Source organism: Apodemus sylvaticus, chromosome 3, assembly GCF_947179515.1.
Source record: "Apodemus sylvaticus chromosome 3, mApoSyl1.1, whole genome shotgun sequence".
Lineage (NCBI taxonomy): Eukaryota > Metazoa > Chordata > Mammalia > Rodentia > Muridae > Apodemus > Apodemus sylvaticus.
The window spans coordinates 151,606,014-151,631,616 of NC_067474.1; the positions used below are offsets into that span (position 1 = coordinate 151,606,014).

The following is a 25,603-nucleotide window of genomic DNA, read 5'->3' on the forward strand; positions in this document are numbered from 1 at the left end:
CAGAACACCTGCTCTGTCGCCAGATCCTTAAGTGCAGGTCAGGGCTGCAAGGTGGAAAGCAGGGAAAGGAGACCTGAGGCAGACTGCTGTGTGTCGGTCAGGACTGATGAGAGGAAAATGAGGACCTGATGATTCCTGCAGTAAGACCTGACCCTGTCAATTACTGAGAAAGACGTGTTTGCTTAGAATTCTAAGTCAGTTATCATTAAAAAATTTCTTAATGAAAATTTGCAAAGGCTGGTGAAATGGCTCAGTAGGTAAAGGGCTTGCAGTGTGAGCTGGTGCCCTGAGTTAATCCCAGAACCCACATAAAGGTGCTAAGACCTCTGTATACATACATTCATATACACACACAGTAATAAATTAAAATGACTTTTAAAAGTTATTGTCTTTACATTCTTGGAAATGAGTACATTTCTGTGGGCAAGCTGCAGGGAGCCCACATTTGCTGCCTGTCTGTGGCACATGCCTACTCGACCACTCTGCTGGAGTTGCTGTCTTCTCTTCTTTTCTGTAGACCTTAATAATAGCTGTCCATTCATTAATAAAAATTAGGGGAAATACACTTGGTTGTGTGTGTATTTTCTTTTTTGAACCAGGTATCTCACAGATAGCTCTGACTGGCCTGGAACTTGCTATGTAAAGCAAGCCTAGCTTTGAACTCAGAGATCCTCCTGTCCCAGCCTCCCAGTGCTGGGATTAATAGAGTGTACCATCAGCTATTAAATAATGTTCTTGTCCTCATGGGTCTACTTGAAAGTTAATTCATAGGGATTTTCCTAGTTTATCAAAATGTAATACACTTGGTCAAACTCCCTCTCTTTCTGTTTTAATCCTGTTAGGACAGCTATTTGCAGAAGGCTAGTGGAATCTATCACCGTACCTCATAGCATTCCCATTGTGCTGTGAAACGGACAGCCAACAGCAGCAGTAATGAACCTTCTGGCGTGCTTCTCCAAAGGAACTAGAACAGAATGTAGTAGCTCACCTACCCAGCTATCTCCTGGGTGGTGTGGGCCTCAGACCTTCTGAGCAGATCTCTGCATGGCCTGAGCTGACTTAGGACTTGTTCTCTCTAGCCTTCTAAATGCTTCATAGCTACCCCTGACTTTCCCAATCTCGCCTTTGATCCCAGCAAGTGGATCTCTGAATTCCAGGACAGCCAGGGCTGCACACACAAAATCCAAAAGAGCAAAAGATTAATTGCCTACCCAGAATTACTACTAGATGAGAAGTAATGCAAACCAAGAATCAATAGAGATGATAAATAGTTAACTTATATATTCCATAAGGGAAATAAATAGCATATGTCACAGTCATAAAAATAGTAAAAGATCACTCGTGTGTGTGTGTGTGTGTGTGTAGACAGAGTTATCTCTAATGTAGGTAGCCTTGACTATCCTGGAACTTACTCTGGCCTCTAGCTCACAAACCCACCTTTCTTTGCCTCCACAGTATTGAGATTCAAGAGCTGTGCCACCATGCCTAGTCCCCTCACTTTCTGATAGTTTTAGTCAATAATTTAATAAATACATTCTTGAACATCTGCAAGAATAGAAATGGTAGAAGTCATGGATATGATAGAATATTAAGCTTAACTTTTGGGGAACTAAATGGGACAATATTTAATAAAGTGCATACATGAGAGGGATGAGCTGTGTTTAATTTTGTTGGTGTGTTTCAGGAGTAACATTGGAGTATTTGGAGGCCAGAACAGGGCATCAACTCTCTCAGAGCTGGAGTTGCAGGCATTTGTAAGGGTCCTGGTCTGGTCTGTGGGTGCTCCATTCTGCAGGTGCTCTTAACCTCCAGGGCGATAGCTCTAGCCACAGGAGGAATTTCCTAACAAATGAGGCGAAAGGAAAGTATCTTCCCAGCTAGCCCGTGCAGTGTACAGATGTATAGATGTGCTTGTCGGCTTTGATGTTCCACAGGACTCGATGGTTGGGGAACTAATTACATCTGAGACTGCTGCAGTGCAGACAAAGTTCGCTGCAGTGGGAGGATTAGTTGAGATGGGCGTTAGTTGTAGTTGTTTGTTCTAGTTGACATTTGTATCTTGGGACTCATTAATTGGAACACAGACTTTTTCTTTTCATAAAGAGGAATGCTGTGTACATGCCAGTGCGTCATAAAGCATCTAATGTCTGAGCATGCCATTAGCACACATGGGTGCAGGGGTTCACTATCACACTAAGTCGCTGAACATTGGAACATACAACTACACATATTTCAGTAAATGTCCTCAACTGTCTCCTCTTGTGAGATCAGCAGTCTGCTATCCAGATCGTGGGCATATTTATTACCTCAGTTGTTTCCTTGTGGGGACTGAGAAATGGCAGCAGTAAAGAGTGCTTGCTGCTTTTCAGAAGATCCAAGTTCAGATCCTAAACAAGAAAGAAGCCAGGTATCCCACAAATGCCTGTAATTCCAGCTCCAAGGGACCAAACCATCTCTTCTATTCTCTGCAGACACCTGCACACATGTGGCGCACACACATATGTGCACAGAAATCAAGTGGTTCTCTACTGTTCATAAATCTCTGCTGCTGCTATATAGCCATCCAGACCTCACCCCTGCTCTTTGGCCTTGCCAGCCACACCCCTTCTTGCATCTTCCTCAGTTCTCCTGCTTCTTCTACTTTAACAGGCCTTTTCATTTTTTTAAAATGCATTGGTGTTTTGAGTGCATATTGTGTGTGTGTGTGTGTGTGTGTGTGTGAGTGTGTTTGTGTGTGTGTGTGTGTGTTGGATTCCCTGGAAAATGGAGTTACAGAAAGCTCAGGTCCTCTTGAATAGTAGTAGCCAGGGCTCTTAACCACTGAGCCACACTCCCCCCCGCCCCCATGGTCTTTTTGATTATATGGTGTCTAATTTCCTATCCATCCAAAGATGCTTAGTTTTACCACATATACAAGGGCACTTTGCCACACAAAGGTTTGAGTCATAGGGGTAAAATATGAGCATTCTGGATGAGGATTTATTGCTCAGAGCATACTACAAACAAAGGTGATACTAAGATGGAAATTTAAACCACCTATTCAGTATATTGTTAAAGTTATCTCCATCTTGTTGGCCTCAGCATCCTTCAGAAACTATTAAAAGAAAAGTAAATTAAACTCAAAGGATGGAGGAAATAAAGATAAAATTAGAAGGGAAATGTAAACAGGCAGAAATGGATGTCCTTATTGCAAGTACCTACGGAGCTTCCCTGATGCCGTCGCTCTGGAGCCTTGTGATCACTAATGCTAAAGCAGGACCGGGAAACTCAGTGTGCTTGCTTGTCTGCTTTTGGGAGAGCGGAAGTCCGGCTCTCAGCAGAGTCCGGCAGCTTCTCTTTCCCAGTCACTCGTGCTTTGGCCTTGGCAGCCTGATTTGGCTCGTCCATGGCTTCACTGTATGTGAGGTTGGTTTGATTGTTTTGAGGGTTTTTGTTTTGTTTTGTTTTGTTTTGTTTTGTTTTGTTTTGTTTTTGGTAAGATCTTACCTTGTAGCCCTGGCTGCCGTGGAATTAGCTGTGTAGACCAGGCCAGCCTGGAACTTACAGCCAGCCTTCTGCCTCTGTCCCTCAAGTACTGGAATCAAAGGTGTACACCATCGCCCCACAGGCTCTGCTGTAGGAATTCAGTTTCTTCTCTCACCCAGCTTTTCCTTGTTTCCAAGAGAAATTGACATCTTTCTTTTCTAGATTTCTATGGGAATTTCTGAAATGAAAAAAAAAATGTCAAGGGTGAGTCCACAGCCAAAAGAAACCCTGTAGAGGCCCGCTGCTCGGAGTGTGAGGACTCTGGTACAGTGCCAACTGAAGGGCAAAGAACTAAGAAGAAAGTCGTGAACAGAAGCCCTGGGTGACTAGGGTGGGAACTCTCAGAGAGTTCCATTGCTGGAACATTCTACTCTGTTTATGTATAAGCCGGTGACAGCGCCCTTGGTCCCACCTCAGCAGTGGTAACGCACATACTCAGTGTTGTGTCACCGAGTCCTGAGCCCTGGACTCTGCCCACACTGTCTTCACACTGGAGGATTTCTCACACCGAGACCCCAATGACTGGACAGGAGGCTCCAGTCGAGGTTTCTCTGCTGCCGGCCATGGTCCATTCTTGTCACCAGATTGTGACCACAAAGTAAAATCTCTTCAAAATCTAAAAAAAAAAAAAAATCCAGGAATAGAGATAAGCAGCAAAAACAGTTTTACCATTGAGCAAACTTAAGTGCTGGACGGAGTACCACAGGCAGCCCGGAATGGAGAGTGCCAAGTTGCTGAGAACGGCAGCCCTGGCTTCCACTCAGTCACTGAGCTGAGAGGCCAGGCCATGCTAGCTGTCCTCTGAGCTCCTCGAGCACTCGTGTTTGTATCTGTGAAATGAGTGAATAAACGATCAGTTTGAAGTTGTAGCTCCTTATTCCGTTTTGTGTTATTAGCAGTTGGCTGGAATTACTGTCACTGTAACAGCAGTAGTAGCCTTTGGCTTTTTGCAACAAGCCTTTTATGTGTAGTCCACCATGGCTTTGAATTCCCTGGGTCTACGCTGGTCTTCAACACGAAACTCTACTACCTCAGCCTCCATGTGCCATACCCCTAAACTGTATTTCTTCTGTCTTCAGCCGTCTTGTCATGTGCCAACCTAGTTCATCTGAAATTCTGGAAGTTTGAGCAGCTGTTAGTTGCTTTTAGTCGCATGAAAAGTAGAATTCCAGGTCTTTATGACAGGCAGGAAGTTACCAGAGCCAGGTTCCTGGATGAAAAGTCCCATTGTGACAAGAGAGACAATGGAGCTATGGAGGCAGCTTCTGGCTCCGAGTTACAGTGCTGATAAAAATACACATCCCAGGGATGGAGGCCTGGCATGGGTTCTCTAGGGAAATGCAAGAGTGTAATTGCCCGGAAGCGGTCAGCGGAGATGAGAATGTTCAGGTCCTAGGACCCGCCACACGCTGGCTCGGACCAGCCCTCCGTGCTCTTTGTCTTCTGGGTGTGAGATTGCAAACCTGTTTGATTTTAGCTTACTCTGGACTTCCCGTAGGCTAATCAAGCAGTTTATTCTCTTCTTCCTTTTTACTCTCCTTTTTACATTTTATTTATTTTGTGTAAGTGTGCCCCACCAGACTGCCTCCTGCCTCTTTGCACTTTGTGTGCACACTTTGACAGTGTGCGTGACTGTCAGAGCATAGCTTGTGAGAATTTGTTCTTTCACCTGTGGGACCTAAGAATTGAACTCTGGTGTAAACGTAATTTTTATTCACCTGATAATAACTGTCCTCTCTGAGGCTCACTGCCTCCATCTGCTAACCGAGGCTGAGTCCTGGAAGCTTCTAGCCTCTGTACAATCTATCTAGCCTAGAATGGTTTCAGCTTCTAAGACTTACTGTATAAACTCACCCTTTCTAGTTCTTTCTGAACTGTTGGCTGCTTTAACTCAGCTGTTCTAGCTCAAACTCCTCTGCTAGATGACTGATTCAATCTGGGTTCTCTCTCCGCCTCTGACTGAATTGCTCTGCTTGACCTCATACTAACTTTGGCAATGTGTTCTAATTCTCATTTTCTGGTTCCATCTGTCTTCACCTGTGTCTAGCTCATCCTGTCTCTGTAAAACTGTCCCCCACCAGACTGCCTCCTGCCTCTTTGCACCACCCCTCAGGTAGCACCCCTCCCCCCCTCTCCTCATGAGAGCTTGGCAGATCCTAGTCTGTCACACCTTTCTCTGCTTCATCACTTTGTCTGCTACTCAGTTAGACATCACTTTCAGACATGGGTGCTTCCTCCTACAAAGTAACTTTCCCTTCATTGTTTGGGATTAAAGGTGTGTGCTAAAGGCTGAGCCACACCACCACTAGAAATAGTGCTTTTCCGTAAATAACACAATCTTGGTGTTCACGGTGTGATCAGTCTTGCCACATTCTGGTCATCTTGCTGGGTGGCAAGTACTGCTTCTTAAATGCTCTTAATTAAATGACTCAGTTTGCTTAGTTTTGTATCATTGATTTTTTTTATGGGTTTTCACTATTTATTATATTTTTAATTTCAATTATGTTTTTTTAGTTTTTAATTTTAAGTTTCAATTATGTCTCTATGACTTTGAGAAATTACTTTCCTACCAGTAGAATGCTAATACGAACTTTACAGTTAAACAACATTTAATGGAGTGAATATGTAGGAATTTCCATAGTTGGGTTATTAAGCGTTTCCACAAAAATACTAGTAAAATAATGATTTAAATTCTTGCTTAAAATTCAGGTAAAAATAACCAGACTGTAATGTAAACATGAAATATTAAAATGAAAATTGGCCAAAATGTCTGTGATATTTCAGGATAAGATGGCTTCCAGCTCTGTTCTTTATGATCTCCCCCTCCCCTCCCCTGTCTTGCATGGGCTCATATCTAAGGTGCCTTCTGAGGTAAGTCAGGATTCGCTGTGCACTAGGCCATGTGAGAGACACCTTAAGAGATCTGTGACTACTTTCCTACAGTAGGACACTAAGGAGGGGACCTGTCCGACCACCACGAGCAGGTGCAGGGAAAAGCCAGCTGTCTCAGGTGTGCTCCTGGTGCCATAATACGATCTGCTCCAGTGCACACTGCCTCCTGTGAGCTCCGGTGCACACTGCCTCCTGTGAGCTCTGGTGCACACTGCCTCCTGTGAGCTCTGGTGCACACTGCCTCCTGTGAGCTCTAGTCCACACTGCCTCCCGTGAGCTCCGGTGCACACTGCCTCCCGTGAGCTTCAGTGCACACTGCATCCCGTGAGCTCTAGTCCACACTGCCTCCCGTGAGCTCTAGTCCACACTGCCTCCCGTGAGCTTTAGTGCACACTGCCTCCCATGAGCTTTAGTGCACACTGCCTCCCATGAGCTTTAGTGCACACTGCCTCCCATGAGCTTTAGTGCACACTTTAGTGCACACTGCCTCCAGTGAGCTCTAGTCCACATTGCATCCCTGTGAGCTCTAGTCCACACTGCCTCCCGTGAGCTCTAGTCCACACTGCCTCCCATGAGCTTTAGTGCACACTGCCTCCCATGAGCTTTAGTGCACACTGCCTCCCATGAGCTTTAGTGCACACTGCCTCCCATGAGCTTTAGTGCACACTGCCTCCCATGAGCTTTAGTGCACACTTTAGTGCACACTGCCTCCAGTGAGCTCTAGTCCACATTGCATCCCTGTGAGCTCCAGTGCACATTGCATCCCCGTGAACGCAAGTGCATACTGTTTCCCGTGAGCTCCGGTGCACACTGCCTCCCGTGAGCTCTAGTCCACACTGAATCCCTGTGAGCTCCAGTGCACACTGCCTCCCGTGAGCTCTAGTCCACACTGCCTCCCGTGAGCTCCAGTGCACACTGCCTCCCGTGAGCTCCAGTCCACACTGCATCCCCGTGAGCTCCAGTGCACACTGCCTCCCGTGAGCTCCAGTGCACACTGTCTCCCGTGAGCTCTAGTCCACACTGCATCCCCGTGAGCTCCAGTGCACACTGCATCCCGTGAGCTGCTTTGCCCAGAGCTTTTGTCATAGACAGTTTGAGAAGTTGAAAGTTCTTGCTATGAAGTGAAGTTGGTGGTGGGATTTCCTCCTGATTGGTTCTGACGCATTTGGAAGTGGAATTTGGACAAGTTGGAAAAACTGCAGATGCTTCAAGCAGCGCTTAGAGGGTCTGCAGAGAAAGCCAGAGCACATGGAATTCTCTGCAGAGGGAAGGCTGGCCTCCTATCTTTCAGGAGGAGGAAAATTGAGAAATGTGATGCTTCAATATAGTTTTTGTATTTTGTACAAGCCCCAAGTTGCTGGTCTTATTCAAAGGCATCTTAGCTGACTAGAGGGAGAACTGGGAGCAGAAGAAAAGCAGAACACCTGCGCTTAGAGAGCCAGAGCCAGAGATCGGATCCTCTCAGAGAAAGCCAGAGCCAGGCCTTCTCTGTACTTGAAATGCAGAGGCCGTTGGATTTCCAAAAGCTCAGGGCCAGCCTGATCTACACAGAGTTCTAAGCCAACAAGAGCTCATAGTAAGAGCCTGTCTCAGAGTGGAGAGGGAGGCAGCTGAGACAACAGGGCAGGTGTCACAGGGCATGGCACGGCTGAGGCTGCCCGACTTACCTGATGCAGCTCAAGACAGGAAGGGTGGAAGTTGTTTGAATACCCTGTGGCTCTGTCTGCTGCCTTATGTGGTGTTTCCCACACACCATGCCAATGTTTGCTTCAGGTGCTGGGCACAGAGCTACAGGATTCAGTGTCCTTCATGCCTCTGTGGCTTGGAAGGATGGAGCTTGGTTTTGCTCTAGGGGAATTCCCAGCTAAGAGTTTACATTGAGTCTCAAAATAGACTTTGAGTTTGACTCTGAGCAACACTGGAGCTGTTGCTGCTTCAGTGTTGCATGGGTGGACTTTGCATGTGAGATGCCCATGCACTGGGAGAGCTGCAAGTGGAATCTGGTGGTGGGGGATGCATCTGTGTAACGTTGACAGGTAGCGGGCTAGAGGTGCATGGGCACCATGAGCTTGGTTTGCCCGAGAAGAATCTACAGGAGTAGGAATGCATGCTGGCGGCAGGTTTCCTTGGGGGATATCCAAGAGCGTTCCCTAACCCTGCCAACATCTGCCCCGTGTGCTCCGGCCACCACGCAGGGGGCCATGACGGACAATGAGAAAGTAGGAGGCGGCCAGCATAGGCATGTCAGCCAGTACAGGCATGTGCCTCTCTGCGGCAGTGCTGGGTGATAGGTGCTTTCTGCTTAGCGCACCCTGTCATAAAGCCCAGACCCAACACCTACTTGGTGGCTAGGGCTAGCAGTCTTTTTTTCACTTGAGTTTCATGGGATCTGGTGCCCTCTTTAGGCCTCTGCAGAAACTAGCCGCATACAGAGCACTCACAGACATGCAGGCAAAACACTCATACATTTAAAGGAAGATAGATTTAAAAAAATAAAAACTAAACATGAACCAAAATAACTCCTCCTTCAAATCAGTCTGCTCTGGTATTTGGTCATGTAAGGTGAACTGCCTGACGTGATCACAAAACTGGAAGCCACACAAGTCAGCTAGTTGAAGCCAATATTCCTATAAAGAAAAAGACGTGATTTCAACCTCTAGCTTCTTGGGATGAGGATATACCAGGCCTTTAGTTTCTCTTGGCTGGATCTCTGAGAGAGCCACCATTGTACAGGTTTTCTACTGTTTTCACTGCCTCAGGCTCTGGGGAAGTCATTCATATTGAGCAGGTAGATCCAAGTTCGCCTCAGCTGTTCAGAAGGTCAAGGCTAGCTCAGCTATGTCAGACTGTTTCACAGTAATAACAACAGAAATAGTGATGTGTGAGTCTAATAACAACAAATAATGGAGTTTTATTTTTACCAGCCGTTGTTTCTAATCCCAATGGTTATCTCCTAGGTTTTATGAAGATTGTTTTTTTCTTTTCTCTTTTTTTATTTTTTGGGTTGGTTTTGTTTTGCTTGCTTTTTGAGGTGATATCACCTATATAGGGTTGATGGCCTAGAAATCACTATGGAGACAAGCTGACCTCACTCCCAGAGGTCTGCTCTCTGAGTGCTGGAACTAGAGGTGTACCCCTCAACAATGCACTAGCACAGTTATTGCTCCAGCAGTAGCAGCTTGGCTCTAGTCAAACCAAGATGAGAAATTCTCAAACCACCACTCCACACCCGCAAGCCTGTTGTCTGTAGCTCCCATAGGTACAGGAAGCCCAGTGCACTGTGCTGACTTTGACCTGTGCAGTGTGGCACAGCATTGTGGAGTCTGACGTTTATGCCTGGATGTGAGTTAAACGTGGGAATGTCCCTGGTTTAATTCCACATCTGACTTACATTCAAAACCTCCAGAGGAGACAGAGCCTCCTGAAAATCCATTGATTGATTCCTGTGTTCCCTTGAGTCTTCTGTGTGTGTGTCAGTGAATTGCTTCATGAGAAGGGCTCTGGAGAGGAGAGAATGGTTTTCCATTGAGCACGTCACAATTTGCAGAAGCATAAAATGATGCTGTGCGGGCTGTTTGTGTTTGCTGTTCTCTGTTACTGATTATGTACAACTGTAGAAGCGCGTCTCATAGGCAGCAGCTGGAGTGTTCTCAGCTCCTAGACTAGGAACACCAGCCTTTCTGTTACCTTCTCAGTGTTCTTAGAAGATGAGTGGAACCCCTCTTTATCTTAGAAATGTCAGCAAGGCCTCTGTCATGCTGTCGGTGTGGGTCGCTGATGCAGCACTGTGGAGAATAAATAACCCCAGCTCAGCTCTTTTCCATGGAGCTGCTGGGGCTCATCGGGACCTGTCCGGCATCTGCATCGCGGAGGACTAGCAGAGCCACAGCCTACAATGGTGTTTAACTGTAGCCGCCTTCGCCCCAGTTCACAGGGTCCTGTGCTCAGTCTGTGTCTCCTTCCGCCTCTCTTTGAACTTCTTTTCCTTCATAGCTAATTGCTTCTCACCTCCATTTGCCCCATCCCAGCACGTGCACAATGAACTCCACCCGTTCGTTAGTCAGGGTGTGTCTCTTATAGGAATGTGTGTGCGCTCTTCCTTTCCTTCACCTCTGGCTCCACTGAAGAGATGCTTGCCCTCAGGCCGACCACAAACAATGGCTGGTGAGCCTAGCGTCTTCTTGCTGACTCTGGTCCCTGAAGAAAGGGTAGATTAGTTTGAGGTTTGTCATCACAGGTTTATAGTGTTTGTGGCATTTTTGTGATAGTGAATTAATTTTGAGAATTTTGAATGTCGCTTCCTTTGCCTTGTCCCTTAAAGAGTTTGTGTGATGGCCCATGGGCTGCCTTCTGTAGCGCCTCTAACATTTGCCACTTACCCCATGACAGTTAAATTGTAGATATGTCATAGATTGACTAATTCTGGGAGATCTGTAATTCTGATGAATACTTTTAAATCTTTTATGGCTGAGTTCCTGGCTGTAATCCTCTGCATCACCATCACCAAAAACAAAGAGTAAGGCCTTTTTGAACTCAGTCTTCCATTTAGAATTTTGATTCAATAGAAATATATGGTAAAAATCAACTTTGTCAGTTTTATCCCAGTACGATGAAATACTTGGCCACTGGTATTGATGTTAAATGAAGGTGGGCCTTGGTCATAGCCGCCTTCCCTGGAAAACTTTAGAGAGCCCTTGGAGCCTGATCCCTGAACAAAATCCTGTCTTAGCTAACCTCATTATTAAACTTCATAGTCGGCCTCAGCAGGGAATAAGGTGTGTCCCTGGGGGCTGGAGAGATGGCTCAGCAGTTAAGAACACTGACTTCTCTTCCAGAAGTCCTGAGTTCAATTCCCGGTAACCACATGGTGACTCACAACCATCTGTAATGGGATCTGATTCCCCTTTTTGGGGTGTCTGAAAACAGCTACAGTGTACTCACATACATAAAATAAGTAAATAATTCTTTTTTTTTTAAAAAAGGAAAGTTTTAATAAGAGTTCCTGGTTAGGATGACTTGGTTGCCTCGGAGGCCCAGGCCAGGCCGAGCCTTCACTCTCACACCAGTCTGTGTTGTCCTGGTCTGAGGTGCTGGAAACTCCAGCGTTTCCAACCTCAGGCTTCTAGTTTGAAAATGTGTGTGTAGACGTGACTCAGTTGTCTATAACCCAAGAATCAGGAGTTTTAAACTCTGAATTTGGGGACTGAGAATGGTGACATAAGCCTTTAGGAGGCAGAGGCAGGTGGATTGCTCTAAATTCAAGACCATCAACCTAGTCTACATAGAGTTCCAGCCAGGCTTGCTTTGGATTGGGATCTTCAAAAATCACCCGCCAAACAGAATGCTAGATTCTGGATGTTTAGATGAGGCATGCTCTGTCTCTTCTGAACCACATCAGGTTCCTCGTGCCACCCTGGAGAATCCAGGCTGCCGGCGCACGTCTGAGTTCGTGGGTCGAACTTACCTTCTTGGCCATAGCTGGACTGCCGAGTGAGACTGTGCACTTGGCTCGCAGGTGAATCTCTGTGCTGCTGGGCCAGCCAGAGTGCAAAGATGTTTTAAGATTTGTCAGTCCCCAGCAGGAGTGCAGAGGTAAGTAATGGGCCTGGTCTTCTATTTCAGTGCAAACAGCTACCACAGCGCCAAAGACATGGAAGAAAACAAAAGAGCGGACCCGAACCCCAGATGAAGTGTTAGAAGCAGAGGCAGAGGTGAGTGACAGTCTCTCCTGAGGTACCTTTCTTAAGATAACATTTTCCATTCCAATCTTGGTCTGTCAAGCACAAAATATGTCTATGAGGTTTGTTTGATGTTTGATTTTTCTGAATAACTGTTGCTCCTCTTTCAAAATACATCTTCTAGATAGTCAATGTAGAGTTAATTCTCCCTACTTGAAAATGTGTGTGTTTGGGGGGGGGGCGTCATTTTTGGGTTTTATTTGTGTGTGATATTTCTATATTGGTGTGGATTTGCATAGCCAGGTATATGCATGCGCATTGGGTGTATATAGGTCCAATGGTCAATACTGCTGTCATTGTCAACCATAATTTTGAGACCATCATTACTAATTACTAACCCTAGAGATTAGCTAGTGGGCTAGTTGGTGAGCTCTAGGGATATGCCTGGCTCCTTCTTGAGTTCTGGGGACCCAAAGTCAAGTAGTTCTTTACACCTTGCACTTAGTGGTACACTTTACCAAGTGGCTATGCTCAGTCCCTTAGCTCCCAGTTTCTTACACGTTACTGAAAGACTTTAATGATCACATTGAAATATAGTATTTTGGGCATGCTGTACTTTTCGAATTAGTACAGGAAACAGGTTGCTTACAACTTGGGCCTGAACTGGAAAGAGAAGTTCTCAGCCTCTCCCTGCTGAGGCAGTTGTTCTTTGTGTTTGTGTGCCTGCTCTTATGCCACAGCTCATGTGTCAGAAAACATCCTGTGGAGTCAATTCTTTCCTTCCACCTTCATGTGGATTCTGGGGATCCAGCTCACCCCATCAGCCTTTCAAGGTAAACATCTCTTGAGCCACTTAGCTGCCTTAGGCAGCTTTTAAATAATTTTCTAACGAGCTCTTTGTAGCTAATAAGCTTACATGTTGTGCACACAGCCCACAGTAGCCTTTGTTGCTTCCTCTGTCACGTCACTTTCCTTCCATGAGGCTCTGTTGATGTCACAGTGAGTTGCCTAGCAACCACTAAAGAGGTGTGTGGGTGACTTCATTGTGCTTCTGAGGGACAAGATTTAGCACTAAGCTTGAGAGGTGCAAGTAGTTGGTGCCTACCTTGAAGCTTGACAAGAAAATGATGTTCCTACAGAGAATAAGATACTTCCTAGAAGCAGGGGAGTCGCACACAGTCCGGGTATGGCTTGCGCTTCACAAGTAGATTCCTCCTGAGACTTGTCTAGGTTTGGTCCATTCACTTTAGTCTCCTTGTTGACCTTTGTGCTCTGACCCCATTTCTCGGAGAATACTGACTGGAGGTCCCCAGACCTGTTCATTTCAGGTTGGGATAATACACACTTGAATCTGTTATTCCTCCCACAGCTCTTCAGGCCTGGCACAGCACAGTCTGTCAGTGAAGTGTAGCTGTGTTCCAGTACCCTTCTTTGTGGGCACTGAAATTTGAATTTGCATATAAAAAGATACATACCATTTTTTGGTTTTTCAATTATTGCAAGTGTAAAATTTATCCTTAACTTGTACAATTTATGAAAACAGTCGGTAAAGCAGAACTAGACTGGGCCAGAATTTGCTGTAAGCGTTTACAGCGTCGTGAGGTGGTGAGAGCTGGCGCGGTTCCTTGTGAAGCAGCCACTGCCCTTCCTGCTCTTCTCACCACACAGCGTATAAAGCCTCTGGAGTGAGGCCAGGGAGGTGGCCGCATGGGCAGGAAGTGGGCTGCTCCTGCACCCCTCATGAGGCCCCCCACGCCCGCAGTGGGTGACTCCTGTCCACCTGGAACCTCAGTCTTAGGACATCTGGTGACTTCTGGCCTCCTTGGGCACAGCACTAGTGTCAAAGTGCAAGTGCATGCGCACATACACACAGATACACACAAATGATATATTTTTATAATATTTAAAATATTTGCTCTTTTTTTTATATAGTCTTCATTCAGAATTCTTAGTCCTGTGCCTTTCCTACAGTAATGATCATTAATTAGCACAGTTTATTGAATACTAGATACTTTTGCCTTAATTTCCACTATGGTCTTACCCTTTCTTACTTTATTTTCTCAGCCTCTTTTAAAAATAATGTAATTTGGGCACATCGGTGGCCGTGTGTGCCTTTAATCCCAACACTCAGGAGGCAGAGGCTGGTGGATCTCTGAGTTTGAGCCAGCCTAGTCTACAGAGCAAGTTCCAGGATAGCCAGGGCTGTATATAGAATCCCTGTCTTGCAAAACCATGGATGGATGGATGGATGGATGGATGGATGGATGGATGGATGGATGGATGGATAATCAATCCTTTTTGTCAGTCACTGATACCCACTTTTCATTCTGACTTTTCTGTGATTGGTAGGCAGTATTAATATTAGTGTTGTAAATAATATTAGTGACGGTGTTAGAATGTTATTCTTTTTTTAAGTTTTTTTTTATGATTCATTTATGTGCATTGGTGTTTTGCCTTACATGTGTGTGTGTGTAAGGGTGCTAGAAACCATAGAACTGAACGTGCAGATACTTGAGCTGCCATGAGAGTGCTGGGAAGTGAATCTGGTCCTCTGCAAGAGAAGCCCAAGTTGTTAACTGCTGACTCAACTCTCCTGCCACATAATAAAAATGGTTCCTCCCATCTACCCCACCCTCCTCCCTCCAGGGTTTCTCTGTGTAGCTCTGGCTATCCTAGAACTCACTTTTTAGACCAAGCTGGCCTCTGCCTCCCAAGTGCTGGGATTAAGAGGGTGCACCACCTCTGCCCTGTCTCCCCCTTTCTTAAAAAAAGGCCTCATTTTTAGCCCTGGCTGCTCTGGAATTCTCTATGTAGACCATACTGACTTTGAATGCACAGAGACCTGATTAAAACTCTGTTCCTTCAGCCCTGCTGCATCCGATTTTGTAATAAAGCACTGTTCATAGACTTCATGAACTTCACTTTGCTTGTTGAGTTTTTATTGGGTTGAGCCTGGAGGCATTCTGTGTCCTCTTCAGTGATTCTGTGTGGCTACATTGTGGCTATATTACCCACAGGCGACCTGGTGCTTCTTTTGTGGTTACAGTCAGAATTTCCAAGAGTGCCACCTTTCTTTCTTTCTTTCCCTGTTGTTCCCCTGATGCTGATTTTAGGAAATGGCTTTTACCCACACATTTTCCAAGGTCTGAAATAAGAATTTTAAGAACTGTGAAGTACTTGGCTCTTTAGTGCTGTAGGGGCTGTCACTAGGTATACGGAGATACCTTGGTCCCCCTTGGAGGAAATCCAAGGAAATCCTTGGAAATCTGTGGAGTCAAGAACTCTCCTCAATCTGCTCTGAACAGAAAAGCGCACCTCCAGTCCCTGCCAGTTTACTCAGAGCATCCTGGATGCTGAGCGCAGGAAACGGAGGCCGTCTCTCCTCAGCTTTACCCAATCTTCTTTTTTCAAAAGTTAAAAGTGGCCTACTTTTCTTTAATATATATATTTATACTTTTAGGCTTTTTTCTTGGAATTTGATGTCTGCATTTGAAGGGTTTTGTTGGTTGCTTTTTTTTTTTTTAAATTTGAGGCAATGTCACATGTATCCCAGGCTAGTCCTCGAGGCTATACATGGTTATCTGCTACTGATTTTAGAAAATCAGTATGTATTGCTATGTAGCCTAGGATGACCTTGAATTTCATGTGTGTGTGTGTGTGTGTGTGTGTGTGTTTTGTATACACATATGAGGATAGTACGTAGGATTTGGTTCTTTTCTCCTTCTACCTGTCTGGTGATCAAAATCAAATCAGGTTTTACAATAAGAAACTTTGCTCATGGAAACATCCTGCCCGTCTGCTGTTTGAGCTTTTACTTTGGTGCATTGTCTCTCGTGCTTGTATAGAAGCAGTTTTCCTATGACCAGTCTGTCTAGCCCAGACTTGAACTTCTAACCCTCTGCTCCCTCCCCCTCCCCCAAGTGCTGGAATTATTGGCACGAGTGATTCCTTTTAATAAATATTAAGTGTTTTTTCCATCCTGCTTCCTTTTACATGGTGCTTGGAATTGAACCCAAAGCCTCATAAGGTCTTGCTATGTAGTCATAGCAAGAATTCTTCCAGCTGTTAGCTCTATAGAGTTTACCTTCTTTTCTCTTTTTTGATAGCTTATGTGTGTTTGTGTTTGTGTGTGTGCACACAAATGCACATACTAGGATCATATAGGTGTAGGTCCTTTGAATCTATGCTTATCTACTTGTAAGACTTTGAATTTGTGTCTTGTTATCTGATGTGTATTGTATGAACACATTACTAGTATTTTTACATGTTAAAGAAGACATGTTTGAGATTAACAAAATTGTGCCATAAATGAGGTAAGGTAAAGCGCCCCATGTGTAGGACAGGCTTTGTCAGGAGACTGTGTGTAGCACAGTGTTCTGTTACAGTAGCCCTCTGGCTCGCCTGTTCAGCATTAAAGTGCTAAAACGCCATTGGCGTCTCGTGGGCGCTGGCTGGGTAGGCTTGTCTTTCGAGTGCCCCCTTCACCACACACACTTTACTCACAGAAAACCCAGACACACCAAGGCCTCCGGCGTCCCACATGTTGGTGGCAACAACAAGACTTTTGATAGAAATAAGCTACGAGGTTCTGTGTCTCTTGATCAACCTATGCGATAGGCTCCCCGAGAGATCGTGTTGGGAGTTTTCTGTACATAATTTGTGTGTGTTCCTCAGACGCAGTCCTGGATTCAGACAAGTTAGCAGGTTGTTAACTAACCCATGACCTCCTTGTAAAGACAGTGTGATTATCATCATAAGACGTTTAATTCTTCAATTCCCCAAAACTGTTTCAAAGCCTGAAGCCTGCGGAGCCTCTGCTCTCTAGTGCCTCTAGCTTTGTGACCCACTGTGTGGCAAGGTCACGATCGCTTGGGGTTCTGAGCAGGGCTTTTCGCTCCTTGGCCATCTTCTAGCAGTTCTTAGCTGGATGTGGTCCTAGTGAATAGTTGATAGTGATAGGTAGATCCTTGAGCTCCTGACTGGTTACACGGTTAGTTCTAGGGCAGCCGGTATTACACATAAAGAAACCCTGAAAGACAGGGCAGGTTCTTCATGCTAACCTTGGCTACATTGAGACTCCATGTCACAGGTGAGTGAGGTCAGTAGCTGTCTGAACTCTGTCATTTGGCAGGCAGAGAGATGACTTAAAACTTGTTCTCGTGCCATGTGCTGAGTGCAGACACTGTCATCTTGAGTGGTGTGCTTTCCTGTGTATATTGTATACAATATTCTATATTTATGTTGTAACGTGAGTTCCATCTTTACTTGCACTCCAGCCTAAAGCCGAAGAAGAGCTTGCAGTTGACAGTGTCCTGGAGCCTGAGCAAGAGGCGATGAGCCAAGGGTGTCTATTTGAGAGAGACCCCTCCACCCTGAAGAGAGCGAAAGCTGAGGAAGAGAACGGGGAAGAGGCAGAGCCTGTCCGCAATGGTGCTGAGAGTGCTTCTGAGGGGGAAGGAGGAGACGGTAACTCAGGCTCTACCGATAGCTCTGGTGATGGGGTCACGTTCCCATTTAAAGCAGGTAAGCTGCCCCTGACTTCCTGTGACCCTTCTCTGTTTCCTGTGTGGTCTTAAAGAAATTCTTCACAGAGAAATCCTGATGGTAGGAGCTTCCCATAAAGTAAGGATTCCAGGATGGATAGGTTAACCCAAGGTGGATCTATTGACTAGTAAATCTAGAGTCTTCTCTAAACCTTCACTGTCCCAGCACAGCAGCCAATAGGAACCTGCAGAGCAGGTTGTTAGAATTCAGTAAGACTGGGGTTTGTAACCCCATAGGAAGAACAACAATACCCACCATCCAGCCCCTCTCCCCCGACTCTCAGGGACTAAACCACCAACAAAAAGTACACATGGAGGGAGAGACCCATGACTCCAGCCACATATATAGCAGAGGATGGTCTTGTCGGGCATCAGTGGGAGGAGAGCTCCTTGGTCCTGTGAAGGCTTGATGCCCCAGTGTAGGGGAATGCCAAGGAGGAGGTGGGAGTGGGTAGATGGGTGGGGGAACACCCTCATAGAAGCAGGGGGAGGGGTGAGATACGGGGACCTTGTGGGGAAAGCAGAAAAGGGGATAACATTTGAAATGTAAGTAAAATATCCAATTGAAAAAGCTGAAGAAAAAAAATTCAGTCTTCACATTGGTCTAAAGGGGTGTTGTAGTTAAAGGGGTGTTATAGTTGCAGCCAGCACCCTGAGGACAGGCCTCCCCTCGATCTGGATTCAGATGTTCCATCTTTCCCATGACTGAACTCTCTTAGTGACTGAACAAGTGTACGGACGAGCAAGTAGAGTGGGTGCGCCTCACAGTGGGGAGCTGTGCAGTTAGTGAGCTCAGAGGGTCTCACAGCTGAGGCCACAGATGCTCTCACACTCGGACCTACAGGACGGAGCTGTCTTCAGCCCTTCAGAACCCACATCATGGTCTGCTGGCTCTGCAAGCCATGATTGCTGTGGACTGTCATGGAAGAACATGATGTCAGTGTATCCAGATGGCACTCCTTGGATGCAAGCTTTCGGCTCAGTAAAAAGTTTTTTTCCTGTACGAAGGGAAAGTAGCATTCATAAAGCAGACTTGGAATGTCCGAGTGCTAGACTGGAGATAGATAATCCAGGCCAGGGTGTTTCAAACTGCTGCTTTTAATCCATTCCCGGGCTGTGATATTACAGAGCATTAAGCAATAGTGTCCTAAAGAACAGTAATGAAACGATGTTGCCACCATTTCCTGTAGGATGAGACTTGTAGCCCTGAGTCTTCTATCTGTAAGGCCTTTATCTTTCTTGTCTCACTGTGTGCCCAGAGTGTCAGTCCCCCTGCCTCAACCTACCGAGGGACTGTTCTAGGCGCCCTGATCCTTCCTGTTGCCACCTGCATCCTCTCTGAGTGTTTTTGTAGTCAGGAACATTGGGGAACCACTAGCCTCACTTCACATGTTGAATTACTAGTTCAGACTTTGGTTGGTTTTAAATGCTGTTCTACAGAGCTGTTATGGCCCTGCTCACTCTGTCCCAGGCTGACCCTGACCTTCAGTCCTCCCGCCTTGGCCTCCAGAAGACCTGGGAGTCCACATGCGTGGGATTCCACATGCGTGCCCCCAGGCCTGGCCTGGCTTGTAAGCTCTGCTACACCCAGATGATGGGCTCGTCTAAATCATGGGGTTGCACATCAAATTTAGCAACTATTAAGCAAAACAGTTTTGTATAAAAACTTTTTTACACTGTAGGAGCAATGTCTCCCACCAGATCACTAAACACTGATGCCGACCACCAGCCTTTTCTTCATAATTGTGCTGGCTGTGCTGTCATTGCCGAGTTGTAGGGTCCAGCTGTCTAATGACCATCTGATGTTTTTTGACCTTGTCCTTGTGTTCAGTAAGGTTGGGAAAGGGATAGTTTAAATCCTAAACCCCAGTAAGTCATCTAGTTTCTAATAAACATAGTTATGCAAGGCAGGCTTGGTTTGAAAGCATCTTCATAACATTAAGAGAGTCTAAAAACACAGAGTCAAGCCTGCTACCAGGACATGATTCTGGCTACAAATTTTACATAGAAATTTTATGTAGCTAGGCGGTGGTGGTGCACGCCTGTAATCCCAGCACTCTGGGAGGCAGAGGCAGGTGGATTTCTGAGTTTGAGGCCAGCCTGGTCTATAGAGTGAGTTCCAGTACAGAGGGCTACACAGAGAAACCCTGTCTCAACAAAACAAAACAAACAAGAAAAAATAAATTTTATGTAATAAAAGTAAGCTGGGGGGTCTTGAAAAATGGCTCTGCCCTTAAAAGTGCATATTAACCGTGCAGGAGACTAGAGTGGTTCCCAGCCTCACCCTCAGACAGCTTACAAGTACCTGTAACTCCAGCTCCGGGGATCCATGCCCTCCGGGCCTCTGCAGGCGCTGCTCTCGGTGCATAGTTGAAGAGTCTGGAGAGAAGGCTCAGCGGTTAAGAGCACTGGTGGTTCTTCCAGAGGTCCTGAGTTCAATTCCCAGCAACCATATGATGGCTCACAACCATCTGTAACGGGATCTGATTGCCTCTTCTGATGTGTCTGAAGACACATATAGTGTACTCATACAAATAAATGTAAATAATTTTTTTAAAAAAATTTTAAGCTGAAATTTTTTTAAATGAAAGTAAGGTTAAGGGTTGGAGAGATGGGTCAGTGGTTAAGAACACCAGCTCTTAACACTTCTTCCAGGGATCCTGAGTTCAATTTCCAGCAACCACATGGTGGCTCACAATCATCTGCAATGGGATGCCCTTTTCTGGTGTGTCTGAAAACAGCTATAATGTACTCATACATAAAATAAATAAATCAGAAAGGAAGGAAGGAAGGAAGGAAGGAAGGAAGGAAGGAAGGAAGGAAGGAAGGAAGGAAGGAAGGAAGATAGATAGATAGATAGATAGATAGATAGATAGATAGATTGATTGGTTGATTAAATAGTTGATACAACACAGAGGCAAGCCAAATTCTTATGGCAAAATACTAGATCAAAATTTGTAATAAAAAGAGGAGCTAAGGCAGCCCTGATGGTCCACATTGTCACCCTAGCACTCTTCAGCTGAACTCATAGTGAAACCCTGTTTCCAAACATAAGACCAAGGGTTGGGCCTTCTCACTGGGATCCACTCAGTTGCTCCAAATATACTGAAGACAAAGATGAAAATCCTCTATCCAGCTGACTGGATATCATTGTCTGAAGTAAACTATTTTTAGTACTTTTGTTTTTTTTCTTTAAAGTAGCGTTTCCAGCCGGGTGGTGGTAGCGCATGCCTTAACCCCAGCACTCTGGGAAGCAGAGGCAGGCGGATTTCTGAGTTCGAGGCCAGCCTAGTCTACAGAGTGAGTTCCAGGACAGCCGGGGCTATACAGAGAAACCCTGTCCAAAAAAACAAAAAGAGCCTGGATGGCTGGGTGGTGATGGAACCTGCTTTTAATCCCAGAGACAGAGGGATCTCTGTATGCTCAAAGTCAGCCTTGTCTACAGATCACTGCAGGACATCCAAAGCTACATTGACTAACTCTGTCTTGAAAACAAAGAAAAGCAAGCCAGGCCATGGACTCTGAGGGTGTGTAGACAGTGCCTGCACCAGGCTTCCAGTTGTTGTCATGTAGACGTGTGGAATCTTTATTCCTTACCGCTGTCAGGATGCCTGCCTGGCCTTAGGGAATGAGCTGAGGTCAGGTGCAGCACTGAACAGAGGCCAGTGACTGGGGATCTCTGGCCTCAGCTTTCTCTGACTGAGCTGGATGCTCTTAGCTTCTGGAGATGTGACACTCTGGCCTTGGAGATTAACACGTGCTGTGTAGCAGCCAGCCTGCCAAGAGTCAGCCCTATTGCAGAGCAGGCTAGTTAGCTCCGTGTGAACCAGGGAGGAAAGAGCGTCGCACCAGAAAATGGCTACGTCACTACAATTGGATGGGAGCATGGATGAATAGGTGGACGCTCAGAGCCTCCCAGCCAAACCATCATCTTTTCTTTTCTCTAGCCTTTTTATAGATAAAATGTCTTAGAAAATGACCTCATATAAAATGTTACACCAAATGGGAGTTAGGAAAGGATGTTGCCATTAAGTTCACAGCAGTGTTTTCACTCTGCTCATCCTACTCCTTATGCTTTCCCTTAACACAGAGTTGTCCCAAGGCTGTGCCTCCTTTTAGTAGAATATGGGTGCTCACTGTATTTCTTAATATACAGCCTTTACTCACTGTTATGAGCAGTGGGCAATTCTGTTCTTGATTATGCCTTTATTACATCATTTTAGCAAAACAGCTAAAACCAAGACTATTTGAATCAAATTGAGAATTCTATGAAATTATTAATTCACCTAAACTGCATTAATTCATGAAAGTTCCTCTTTATGTTAATCTGCAGGAAATCTGCTCAATAGGGTGGGCTAATGCCCAGGGATTATTATATTAATTTAGTAATGGCAGGAAAGGCATATAAGCTGTAAGAAGCAATCCTGAGATGAAGTCTCTTTGGGACTTTGCCTCATAGAGCTTACCTGTTGCAGACCATGCAGAACCAGTGGGCCCCTCCAGGAGGGCCACCACTAGCCTCGCCTGTCCTAGAGAGTTCCTGACACTTTGAGTTTGCTTGTGTCCTTGAGGAGGTAAAGTAAATATTGAGACATGTTTGGGCAAATGGTTTCTGCTTATGCTATTCTTATAGAGTCATGGAAGCCTGCAGATACAGAAGGCAAGAAGCAGTATGACCGGGAGTTCCTATTGGACATCCAGTTTATGCCCGCCTGTATACAAAAACCAGAAGGCCTGCCGCCCATCAGCGACGTGGTCCTCGACAAGGTGAGCCGTGCGGCCTGTGTGCTGTGTGATGGATGCAGCGCTGCAGCTCTCAGGAGCTGGGAGGGCACAGGCATTAGAGTAAAGTAAGATACGTAATGCTTGACCACTGGCTGTTCCAGAATATTCTTTTTTAGGTTATTGGAAGTTCTTTCTCTTAGGTTTTATTTCATTATGTATTTAAGTGTTTTGCATGCATGTATGCATGCACTTCCCAAGGAGGTCAGAAGTGGCTGTCATGGGGCTGGAGCGATGGCTCAGCGGGTAAGAGCACCGACTGCTCTTCCAAAGGTCATGAGTTCAAATCCCAGCATCCACATAATGGCTCACAACCATCTGTAAAGAGATCTGACACCCTATTCTGGTGTCTGAAGACAGCTACAGTGTACTTACATATAATAAATAAATATTTAAAAAAAAAAAAAAAAAAAAAAAGAAGTGGCTGTCACATCCCCTGGAACTGGAATTGAAGAGAGTTGAGCCATCATGTTGATACCAGGAACTGAAATCCCTGGTGCCCTGCAAGAATAAGTTCTCTCTCTCTCTCTCTCTCTCTCTCTCTCTCTCTCTCTTTCTCTCTCTCTCTCCAGCCCTGGGTGATGGTTTCTAAAATACATTAGTATGTGTGTTTCTTGAGGCTCTCTTTGGAGGAAGCAAGGCTTTGTTCACAGAGCATCCCTCGCTCTGAACGTAGGGAGTTAGAGCAACAGCCAGGAGGCTGGGAATCCAGAGCGGGAGGTGTTAAAAGAAGAAACTTAGGTAGGAGGCAATGTAATTCCCATAGTGTTTATCTCAAAACTTGCCCAATAGTGATTCAAGTCCCAATAATGATTCAAGTCCCCAGTCCTTTGCATAGACTTAAAAACTCCTCTTTTGAGTTTTTAATGTGTATTTATTACTTTATGTATATCACACATGTGCCTAGTGTCCATAGAGGCAAGGGGGGATATATCAGATCTCCAGGACTGCAGTTACATATATGTTTGAGTTGCTGTGTAGGTGCTGGAACTCAAGTCCTCTGCAAGAGCAGCCAGTGCTTTCAAGCACTGAACCATCCCTCTGTGCCCAGCATCCTCCTCTTTACAGTTGGTTTGTAGGATGCACAATAAAAGCATAGCTGCGCCTTGTTTATTATGTAAGGCATGGGGGAATGGGGTTGGGTGGTGGTTAAAGTACTTACCCCACGGGCCTAATCACATCCCATCAGCTCGGGAGCTAGTTTTCTGGGGGAGAATCAGTGCTTACCTTGTCAGCTCCCAGCATCAGTGAAGTCTGTGTTAACTTTGTGGAACTGAATGCACTGGCACACGTGCACTTCAAGCTCTTCTGTGCTTCTTCATGCAGATCAACCAGCCCAGATTGCCAATGCGGACCCTGGATCCTCGCATTTTGCCTCGAGGACCTGACTTCACCCCAGCCTTTGCAGATTTTGGAAGGCAGACGCCTGGTGGAAGAGGCGTGCCTGTAAGTGCCAGTTCCCTACCACAACCCAGTCAGTTAGGATGCTACGGTAGACGCCCTGTCTAAGCACCGCTTCTCTATGCTGAGTCCTATGATCAAGATGTAGAAGAGGCAAAGCCTGCCCTCCATAATAATACCCACGAGTATTAAAGCAAACACACGGTGCACCCGCACTGTTTTACTGCAGTGACTTAGTCTGGTCTTTGTTTTGTCTCTGGTAAAGTTGACTGGCACATTCTTTTGCTAGAGAACCAGCCTTGGGTAGGATTCTGGGATGTCATGGTATCCTAGCGATTCCAGTGGCTCTCAGCTAATCCTCTCTTTGTTTCTACAGCTTTACAAGGTGCAGAGCGGGCATGGATTGCCAATTCTGGAACTAAGCACAGCCCAGGCTGCATCCATCGGTGTCTCTCACCCCTGAATTACGTATCTGTAGGGAAGTGTGCTGGATCTTTTTAAAGACGTGTCTGTGGTGATGTGGTGTTGGGTTTGCTCTTATTTACTGTAGGCCACGAGCTCAAAATATAGACAAATGGCAGCTCCAGAAGTGCAGTGTTAGTGACTTGTAGGTTGTCATACACACAGGAATGGTAACACCAGTGGATCTACGCAGGGCACCACACGTGCCAGACTGCAGGCTCTGGCCACTCCCTGCTTTGTAGATCAGAGGAAGTGTGGGGACTATTGGTTATTCTCCATGTAGATGTCCGCATGCTCTGGATTGCCTGATGGAGCTCCTAAGTCATTCCTGGGAAGTACAAAGCGAGGCTCTCTCACAGCGCATCCTCTCGGTTTTCACTGTTTTCCAGTAGTTGATGCCATGTGAGTTGAGACAAGCTGTAGCTCTTGTAAGGTATTTAAAAGAGAAATGAAATTTTAAAGTGACTTTTTGGGAAGGTGGAGAGGTAACTTAGTAAAGTGCTCCCACAAAGCCTCAGGAGCTGAGTTCAGTCCCCAGAACAGAACTCCTGGGAAAGGCCAGGTGGAGACGTGACAGTGCTCACCTGTCACCTCAGCACCTCATTTCAGTGTGTCACACTCACTACACAGCATTCTATGTGGGTGTTCCCATGCATGTATATAAATGTGTTGTATGTGAGAGCTATTGACTATATAGTGCTGTTTCCCTAGATAGCACTGCAAAGTACTATATTTTTTAAAGGATACTTTTGAAGTTATCATTTATAGTGTCAGTGCAAACTAAAGCTCTCGCCTCAATTTAAGAGTTTATTCTAGAACTGGAGAGATGACTCAGAGGAAAGAGCAGTGGCTGCTCTTCTAGAGGTCTTGAGTTCAATTCTCCACAACCACATGGTAGCGCATAGCTATCTATAATGAGATCTGGTGTTCTCTTCTGGTATATAATGCATGCTAAATAAATAAATTTATTTAAGTTTATTTTACAGCTAACTATGAGTGAGCAAGGCCCAAGAACTGGGATCTGGGTTTCTTCAAATGCCCCAGTCTAACTTGGTGGGGACATTTTTAGTATAAGAACAAAAGAATGTCACCCTTTAAAAACACAATGGAGATTTTACCTAAGGGGTTATATAGGCAGACGGGAATTTTGGCTTCTGGCTTCATAGGTTGTCTGATGGTATTCTAGTCCCTTGGATTAGTAGAAGATAGGGTTTGTTAGTAAGCCCCAGAAGAATTCCCTCATGATCACAAGGAAATTATGTCAAGCACAGAGATGGCCAATGAATGGCTTATTAAGGGTGCTAAAGATAGTCCAGGGCA

The 25,603-nt window shown here is 45.6% G+C and overlaps 1 protein-coding gene across 16 annotated transcripts in view; it reads left to right on the forward strand.

Annotated features, from left to right (window-relative positions):
• The window catches only part of Eif4g3 (eukaryotic translation initiation factor 4 gamma 3), a 208,974-nt gene that overhangs the window by 134,562 nt on the left and 48,809 nt on the right, over positions 1 to 25,603 (forward strand). For all 16 annotated transcript variants that reach the window (XM_052177835.1, XM_052177840.1, XM_052177823.1 and 13 more), the window contains 4 exons: positions 12,040 to 12,128; positions 17,372 to 17,618; positions 22,272 to 22,405; positions 23,747 to 23,866. In XM_052177835.1, coding sequence (XP_052033795.1) covers positions 12,040 to 12,128; positions 17,372 to 17,618; positions 22,272 to 22,405; positions 23,747 to 23,866 — 590 coding nt within the window. The remainder of the gene's footprint in view (positions 1 to 12,039; positions 12,129 to 17,371; positions 17,619 to 22,271; positions 22,406 to 23,746; positions 23,867 to 25,603) is intronic.